Genomic DNA, 10,000 nt, shown 5'->3' on the forward strand with positions numbered 1-10,000 from the left:
CACCTTCCCTCATCATCACAGGGCCACACACACCTTCCCTCATCACCACAGGGCCACACACACCTTCCTCATCACCACAGGGCCACACACACCTTCCCTCATCACCACAGGGCCACACACACCTTCCCTCATCATCACAGGGCCACACACACCTTCCCTCATCATCACAGGGCCACACACACCTTCCTCATCACCACAGGGCCACACACACCTTCCCTCATCATCACAGGGCCACACACACCTTCCCTCATCATCACAGGGCCACACACACCTTCCCTCATCACCACAGGGCCACACACACCTTCCCTCATCATCACAGGGCCACACACACAGGGCCACACACACCTTCCCTCATCACCACAGGACCACACACACCTTCCCTCATCACCACAGGGCCACACACACCTTCCTCATCACCACTAAACTACACACACCTTCCTCATCATCACAGGGCCACACACACCTTCCCTCATCATCACAGGGCCACACACACCTTCCTCATCACCACTAAACTACACACACCTTCCCTCATCATCACAGGGCCACACACACCTTCCCTCATCATCACAGGGCCACACACACCTTCCCTCATCACCACAGGACCACACACACCTTCCCTCATCATCACAGGGCCACACACACCTTCCTCATCACCACTAAACTACACACACCTTCCCTCATCATCACAGGGTCACACACACCTTCCCTCATCATCACAGGGCCACACACACCTTCCCTCATCACCACAGGGCCACACACACCTTGACAAGTGCTCCCAGTCAACTCTAAAACCTCGTCAGTGTGCTCTCTCAGATTTGATCGGACTTTGGTCCGATTCGCAGACTTGTTTTGAGTCTAATTCTCAGACTCATCTAATTCATTTCGGACTAGATATTGCCCTTACATGACGTGTAGTTGTTTAATATGATATAGTATATTTAGTATATATAATTATTGACTGTGAGTTGCACGAAAGTATGTCACCACAAGCCACCGGGAACATTGATGTTTTTGAATTGTTACATTCATTATCAGTTGTTTCTCTTGGAAAACATTTTCTTTTACGAAGTCCAGTGATTAATTTTCTTGCATTACATTACATTACATTATATATATATATATATATATATATATATAGAGAGAGAGAGAGAGAGAGAGAGAGAGAGAGAGAGAGAGAGAGATCTAAGTACGCGTGCGTGTATGTGTGTGTGTGGAAAGGCCATGGTTATGTCTCAGCCAGTCACTACCAACAGTGAATGCCGTTCATGGAACTAAATCAGACTGTGTTAGTCACCACCGTGCACTGTCCCATCCCCAGGTTTCACAGGCCACACATCTCAGTCAATGGTTTTCGTTTTTTGGTTGGCACCTGCATACACATTTCACTCAATTCCAGCTGTTTTGATTTGTATTTATTCATTCATTTATTCATTCATTAATTTGTTTGTTTGTTTATCTATCTATCTGTCTATCTATCTATCTATCTATCTCTCTATCTATCTATCTATCTATCTATTGATTTATCTATTGATTTATCTATTGATTTATCCGTTTATTTATTCATTTATTATTAATTCATTCATTTATTTATTTATTCATTTATTTATATATTTATTTATTCATTGAATTATTTATCTGCTTATCTATTTATCTATTTTCATTCATTCATTCATTTATCGATTCATAAATTTATTTGTTTGTTTATTTATTATCTATTCATTTACAATCTATTGATTTGTTTATTTATTCATCAATTAAACAAGAACATACGCTGCCCTTTCCCTTCTTTTGTCCTGTAAAGGTTATTTTGAAAAGCAAAGTTCCTCACGCGGAGAAAGGTTAAATCTTCAGGAGACATGTACGTGCTCCGAACATGTTCCCGAAAAGGTTTATTCAACAGGATAGAAAACGTGAATGTGTTTTCTCCTGGAAGATTATCAAGAAGTTTGATATAAACAGAACTGATAGAAAGACACATGGCCTTTCCTCCGAAATATCTGCATCCATAATGTGGGGGTCAGACATTGTGCCAATAGCAACGTCCAAGTCTCGTAATCTTTGACTCAAATCCGGCTTCAATAACCATTTGATACACATTTCCCCCCCGAATCATACAAAACCTGTCGTTTTGTGGGAAGTAGAAGTACTCGTACCACTCATTCAAACTTGGAGAGAAAAAAAAGGTCATTTTTCAAGGGACAAAGACGGCACACATAGTTGACACAGGTAGAGCTGACACATCAGTGTGTCTGTACCCAGGCCCAGGCGGCGTATTGTCCGTGACACATCAGTGTGTCTGTACCTAGCCCCAGGCGACGTATTGTCCGTGACACATCAGTGTGTCTGTACCCAGCCCCAGGCGACGTGTTGTCGCTGACACATCAGTGTGTCTGTACCCAGGCCCAGGCGGCGTATTGTCCGTGACACATCAGTGTGTCTGTACCCAGCCCCAGGCGACGTATTGTCGCTGACACATCAGTGTGTCTGTACCCAGCCCCAGGCGACGTGTTGTCGTTGCAGACCCAGCAGTGGTGACGAACTTCACCATCCGCACGTGCAGTGGTTGTGAGGGGTCGGTGACGGGGGACACCAACAGCAGCGTCACCCTGGTCTGCTCCACCTTTGGCCGTCCGGCGCCGTGGGAAAGTCACTTCAGCAAGGCCGCTGACCCCGGCTTCAACGCCAGCCGTTACCGGTCCTTCGTGACGTCATCCAACTGGACGACAGAGTTCCGGCTGGAAGTGAGGCAGCTGACGTGTGAGGACACAGGGCGGTACATCTGCAGCACGGACAACGGCCTGGGGCCCCGGGCCTCGGCCTCCGTGCTGCTCGGCGTCAGATGTGAGTACTGCCTCACCCTGCTGCCGAACTCGGCCCCCGTGGAGCTGTTGCCCAGTGGCAACACGCCCAACTAGGAAGCCAGTGTCCAAGGGTTCGAGTCCAACATAGAGACCAGAACTTTTACTCCGCCGCCCTCCCCACCTTGAGTGTCGGTCTGGGAGCTAGTCATTCGGATGAAGCGATAAACCGAGGTCCAGTGTGTCGCGTACACTTCGCGCAACTAAAAAAACCTACAGCAACAAAGGGGTATCCCTGGCAAAGTCCTGTAGCATTGTCATCACAGCTGTTGCTGAATACTAGGGGAAATTTGAGGATTGTCACTAACAGCTATTGCTGAATACTAGGGGGGAAATTGAGGGTTGTCACTAACAGCTATTGCTGAATACTAGGGGAAATTGAGGGTTGTCACTAATAGCTATTGCTGAATACTAGGGGAAATTGAGGGTTGTCACTAATAGCTATTGCTGAATACTAGGGGGGAAATTGAGGGTTGTCACTAACAGCTATTGCTGAATACTAGGGGAAATTGAGGGTTGTCACTAATAGCTATTGCTGAATACTAGGGGGGAAATTGAGGGTTGTCACTAATAGCTATTGCTGAATGCTAGGGGGGAAATTGAGGGTTGTCACTAACAGCTATTGCTGAATACTAGGGGAAATTGAGGGTTGTCACTAACAGCTATTGCTGAATACTAGGGGAAATTGAGGGTTGTCACTAATAGCTATTGCTGAATACTAGGGGGGAAATTGAGGTTTGTCACTAACAGCTATTGCTGAATACTAGGGGAAATTTGAGGATTGTCACTAACAGCTATTGCTGAATACTAGGGGGGAAATTGAGGGTTGTCACTAACAGCTATTGCTGAATACTAGGGGAAATTGAGGGTTGTCACTAATAGCTATTGCTGAATACTAGGGGGGAAATTGAGGGTTGTCACTAATAGCTATTGCTGAATGCTAGGGGGGAAATTGAGGGTTGTCACTAACAGCTATTGCTGAATACTAGGGGAAATTGAGGGTTGTCACTAACAGCTATTGCTGAATACTAGGGGGGAAATTGAGGGTTGTCACTAACAGCTATTGCTGAATACTAGGGGAAATTGAAGGTTGTCACTAACAGCTATTGCTGAATACTAGGGGAAATTGAGGGTTGTCACTAATAGCTATTGCTGAATACTAGGGGGGAAATTGAGGGTTGTCACTAACAGCTATTGCTGAATACTAGGGGGGAAATTGAGGTTTGTCACTAATAGGTAGTAATAATGATAATAATAATGGATACTTATATAGCACACTATCCAGAAATCTGCTCTAGGTGCTTTACAAAAACGCTTTGTTAACATAAAACATTACATCTATGTTACATACACACACCAAAATATGACTACACACACACACACACACACACACACACACACACACACACACACACACACACACACACACACACACACTGCATACATACATTTTAACAAAACATGTGTATCTAACAGCTACCCTAACACATACGCACACATAGGCAGGCACAAACTTACATAAACGCACGCACACACAATACACATTCATATACATGCATGTAGTTATGTACACATACATATGTAGACATACATAGTCAAGCACAGCTAACGCAAAGGAAGTGGACCTGCCACAATTGAACTTACTGCTGAGGGAAAAGGTGAGTTTTCAGTCGAGATTTAAAAGATGCGAGGGAATCAGAATGACGGAGGTTATCAGGGAGCTTGTTCCACGTCTTTGGCGATTGAAAAGAAAACGATCTGTGTCCATAGGTCTTACTTCTGACGTGAGGTATCCTGAGAAGTCGAGTATCGGAAGAAGAACGGAGCTGGCGAGACGTGGTATAGATATGGAGGAGTTCAGAAAGATACTTGGGGCCAGATCCATAGACTGCAGAAAAGGTCAGAGTGGATAGCTTATAGTCTATTCGATCAGAAACAGGCAACCAGTAGAGAGACTGAAGGAGAAGAGAAACATGGTCAAATTTAGAAGCTCTTCAAATGAGTCTGGCAGCGTTATTCTGAATTCGTTGGAGTCTGTCTAACAGATATTTGGGAAGGCCGACCAAAAGAGAGTTGCAGTAATCCAATCTTGAGAGAACCAGAGAGCATACAAGTGTCTTGGTTGCATCGGTTGAGAGATAGTGGCGGATAGAGTTGATTCTACGCAGTTCCAAATAGGCAACTTTACAGATATTCGAAATGTGCTGTTGGAAGGAAAGAGACTGGTATAGGATTACACCAAGACTGCGAACAGAAGGAGAAAGTGAAACAGGTGTGCTATTGATCAGAACAGAGTCAGGAAAGGAAGGATGTTGACGAAACTTCTTTGGACAGGTTATCATAAATTCAGTCCTATCATCATTATTGGTATAGGTATCATTATTGGTATAGGTATTGCTGAATACTAGGGGAAATTGAAGGTTGTCACTAACAGCTATTGCTGAATACTAGGGGGGAAATTGAGGGTTGTCACTAACAGCTATTGCTGAATACTAGGGGAAATTGAAGGTTGTCACTAACAGCTATTGCTGAATACTAGGGGAAATTGAAGGTTGTCACTAACAGCTATTGCTGAATACTAGGGGAAATTGAGGGTTGTCACTAACAGCTATTGCTGAATACTAGGGGAAATTGAGGGTTGTCACTAACAGCTATTGCTGAATACTAGGGGAAATTGAAGGTTGTCACTAACAGCTATTGCTGAATACTAGGGGAAATTGAAGGTTGTCACTAACAGCTATTGCTGAATACTAGGGGGGAAATTGAGTGTTGTCACTAACAGCTATTGCTGAATACTAGGGGAAATTGAGGGTTGTCACTAACAGCTATTGCTGAAAAGTTGGTGGAATTGAGGATTGTCGTCACATCTGTTGTGAATAGTAGAGAGACTTGATTTTCATCACATATATTACTGAATAGTTGGGAGAGTGAGGATTGTCAGTATAGGTACTGCTGAATAGTAGAGAGAATTGTAGATTGTCAATATAGGTATTGCTTAATAGTAGGGAAAATTGAGGATAGTCGTCATAGCTATTACTGAATAGTAGGGTGGAATGAGGATTGTCATCATGGCTATTTCTGAATACTACAGAGAATTAAGAAGTGTCATCATAGCTATTGCTGAAAGTACGAGAACTAGTTTATCATTACGGCTGTTGCTGAACAGTAGAGAACTGGATTATCATCATAGCTGTTATTGTACTGTAGGAGAACTGAAGTTTATCATTACGGCTGTTACTGTACTGTAGGAGAACTGGTTTATCATCATGGCTGTTACTGTACTGTAGGAGAACTGGTTTATCATCATGGCTGTAACTGTACTGTAGGAGAACTGGATTATCATCATGGCTGTTACTGTACTGTAGGAGAACTGGTTTATCATCATGGCTGTTACTGTACTGTAGGAGAACTGGTTTATCATCATGGCTGTTACTGTACTGTAGGAGAACTGGTTTATCATCATGGCTGTTACTGTACTGTAGGAGAACTGGTTTATCATCATGGCTGTTACTGTACTGTAGGAGAACTGGTTTATCATCATGGCTGTTACTGTACTGTAGGAGAACTGGTTTATCATCATGGCTGTTACTGTACTGTAGGAGAACTGAAGTTTATCATTACGGCTGTTACTGTACTGTAGGAGAACTGGTTTATCATCATGGCTGTTACTGTACTGTAGGAGAACTGGTTTATCATCATGGCTGTAACTGTACTGTAGGAGAACTGGATTATCATCATGGCTGTTACTGTACTGTAGGAGAACTGGTTTATCATCATGGCTGTTACTGTACTGTAGGAGAACTGAAGTTTTTCATCATGGCTGTTACTGTACTGTAGGAGAACTGAAGTTTATCATTATGGCTGTTACTGTACTGTAGGAGAACTTACGTTTATCATTATGGCTGTTACTGTACTGTAGGAGAACTGAAGTTTATCATCATGATTTTGCTGTACAGTAGGAGAACTTACGTTTATCATTATGGCTGTTACTGTACTGTAGGAGAACTGAAGTTTTTCATCATGATTTTGCTGTACAGTAGGAGAACTTACGTTTATCATTATGGCTGTTACTGTACTGTAGGAGAACTGAAGTTTTTCATCATGATTTTGCTGTACAGTAGGAAAACTTACGTTTATCATTATGGCTGTTACTGTACTGTAGGAGAACTGAAGTTTCTCATTATGGCTGTTACTGTACTGTAGGAGAACTGAAGTTTATCATCATGATTTTGCTGTACAGTAGGAGAACTTAAGTTTATCATTATGGCTGTTACTGTGCTGTAGGAGAACTGAAGTTTATCATCATGCTTTTGCTGTACAGTAGGAGAATTTACGTTTATCATTATGGCTGTTACTGTACTGTAGGAGAACTGAAGTTTATCATCATGATTTTGCTGTACAGTAGGAGAACTTAAGTTTATCATTATGGCTGTTACTGTGCTGTAGGAGAACTGAAGTTTATCATCATGCTTTTGCTGTACAGTAGGAGAATTTACGTTTATCATTATGGCTGTTACTGTACTGGGTGTGCAGGTGTTGTGTGTGGGTGTGCAGGTGTTCGTGTGGGTATGCAGGCGTTGTGTGTGGGTGTGCAGGTGTTGTGTGTGGGTGTGCAGGCGATGTGTGTGGGTGTGCAGGTGTTCGTGTGGGTATGCAGGTGTTGTGTGTGGGTGTGCAGGTGTTGTGTGTGGGTGTGCAGGTGTTCGTGTGGGTATGCAGGCGTTGTGTGTGGGTGTGCAGGTGTTCGTGTGGGTATGCAGGCGTTGTGTGTGGGTGTGCAGGTATTGTGTGTGGGTGTGCAGGTGTTGTGTGTGGGTGTGCAGGCGTTATGTGTGGGTGTGCAGGTGTTGTGTGTGGGTATGCAGGTGTTGTGTGTGGGTATGCAGGCGTTGTGTGTGGGTGTGCAGGTGTTGTGTGTGGGTGTGCAGGTGTTGTGTGTGGGTGTGCAGGTGTTGTGTGTGGGTGTGCAGGTGTTGTGTGTGGGTGTGCAGGTGTTGTGTGTGGGTGTGCAGGTGTTGTGTATGGGTGTGCAGGTGTTGTGTGTGGGTGTGCAGGTGTTGTGTATGGGTGTGCAGGTGTTGTGTGTGGGGGTGTGCAGACGTTGTGTGTGGTTGTGCAGGAGTTGGTTGTGGGTGTGTGCAGGCGGCCCCAGGAGGGGGTGGGAGGGGGAGGTGAACATGACGGAGGAGGGCATCCGCTTCCAGCTGACTGCCTTCCCCGTGCCACAGCACTTCACCTTCCATCACCTTGGCAACCACTCCCTGGACCACAACGGAACCGTGGCTGGAACCGATCAGTTCTTCGCTAGCTGCACGCAGGATGACGTCATTCTGTACCGGGTGAGGTATCGCTGTGATGTGGGGGTGGTTGGATGGGGTGGGAGTGGGGGGGGGGGGGGTTATTCGGGTATTCTGTCAACATGTCTGTGCTTATATATCATATCTTGATGTTATGATCTGTGACTCTGTCTCTGGAATCCTCTGTTCATGTCTGCCTTCGTCTCTGTCTCTGTCTCTCTGTCTCTGTTTCTGTCTCTCTCTCTCTTTCTCTTTTTGTCTTTCTGTCTCTGTCTCTCACTCTCTCTGTCTCTCTGTGTCTCTGTTTCTGTCTCTGTCTCTCTCTCTCTTTCTTTGTCTCTGTCTCTCTCACTCTCTCTGTCTCTCTCTGTCTGTCTCTGTCTCTCTCTCTCTCTCTCTCTCTCTCTTTGTCTCTGTCTCTCTCACTCTCTCTCTCTGTGTCGATGCATGAAAGACAAAAAGACAGACAAACCATACGGAAACACCTAGAGGGACTGCCGGCGTGATGTCCAACACACATCAAGAAATCCCATAAACTGTCACCAGAACACAAAATTGAACAAAAACGCCAGAGCTCCTGCCAGTCGATGTGTACAGTTTGCTTTCCGGAAAGGACCCCCTCCCCCACCCCCCCTCCAACCCCCCACCCCGCACACTGAAGGATTTGTGTAGTTACTGGTACAAAACTTTTCAGAAGCCAGATCGTATTCTGTGTTGAGAAATGTGGAACTACTAACTATTGCTCATTTATCAGATTGTTTGTTGTTGTTGTTTTTGTTTTGCTTTTTTTTTTTTTTTTGGGGGGGGGGGGGGGATGTCTTGGTTTTTTGTTGTTGTTGTTGTTGTTGTTTTGTTGTTTTATAAATATATATATGGATGAGATATGAGATATGTCAGTATATTGTACTTTGTAATTATGTTATGTAAAGTATTCATATGTATGGATATGTGCATATAGGTATATATGAATGTGTGGATGCGTGTTTATATGCGCATATACGTATGTGTGTATATGTATGTATACATATCATGTATCGTGGAGTGATGACCTAGCGGTAACGCGCCCGCCTAGGAAGCGAGAGAATCTGAACGCGCTGGTTCGAATCACGGCTCAGCCGCCGATATTTTCTCCCCCTCCACTAGACCTTGAGTGGTGGTCTGGACGCTAGTCATTCGGATGAGACGATAAACCGAGATCCCGTGTGCATTTAGCGCACATAAAAGAACCCACGGCAACAAAAGGGTTGTCCCCGGCAACATTCTGTAGCAAAAATCCACTTCAGGAAGGGCCATTGCCTAAACTGAATAAAGTTCCTTTCGTTTCGTTTCGTTTCTCTCTCTCTGTCTCTCTGTTTCTGTCTCTCTCTCTCTCTCTCCCTCTCCCTCTCACTCTTTCTCACTCTCTCTCTCTCTCTTTCTCTCTCTCTCACACACTCTCTCTCTCTGTTCGTTCGTTTTTGTTTTTTTTAGTTTTTCGTCTTTTCACTGTCTGTCTCTGTCTCTCTCTCTCTCTGTCTCCCTCTCTCTGTCTCCCTCTCTCTGGTTCTCCCTCTCTCTGGTTCTCCCTCTCTCTGGTTCTCCCTCTCTCTCTGGTTCTCCCTCTCTCTGGTTCTCTCTCTCTCTCTGGTTCTCCCTCTCTCTGGTTCTCCCTCTCTCTCTGGTTCTCCCTCTCTCTGGTTCTCCCTCTCTCTCTGGTTCTCTCTCTCTCTCTGGTTCTCCCTCTCTCTGGTTCTCCCTCTCTCTCTGGTTCTCCCTCTCTCTGGTTCTCCCTCTCTCTCTGGTTCTCCCTCTCTCTGGTTCTCCCTCTCTCTCTGGTTCTCCCTCTCTCTCTGGTTCTCCCTCTCT

The 10,000-nt window shown here is 44.8% G+C and overlaps 1 protein-coding gene across 1 annotated transcript in view; it reads left to right on the forward strand.

Annotated features, from left to right (window-relative positions):
- The window catches only part of LOC143277684 (uncharacterized), a 65,245-nt gene that overhangs the window by 20,075 nt on the left and 35,170 nt on the right, over positions 1 to 10,000 (forward strand). Inside the window, exons 5-6 of the mRNA XM_076582600.1 lie at positions 2,521 to 2,841; positions 8,001 to 8,197. Coding sequence (XP_076438715.1) covers positions 2,521 to 2,841; positions 8,001 to 8,197 — 518 coding nt within the window. The remainder of the gene's footprint in view (positions 1 to 2,520; positions 2,842 to 8,000; positions 8,198 to 10,000) is intronic.

The sequence above is a fragment of the Babylonia areolata genome, chromosome 34 (assembly GCF_041734735.1).
Source record: "Babylonia areolata isolate BAREFJ2019XMU chromosome 34, ASM4173473v1, whole genome shotgun sequence".
Lineage (NCBI taxonomy): Eukaryota > Metazoa > Mollusca > Gastropoda > Neogastropoda > Buccinidae > Babylonia > Babylonia areolata.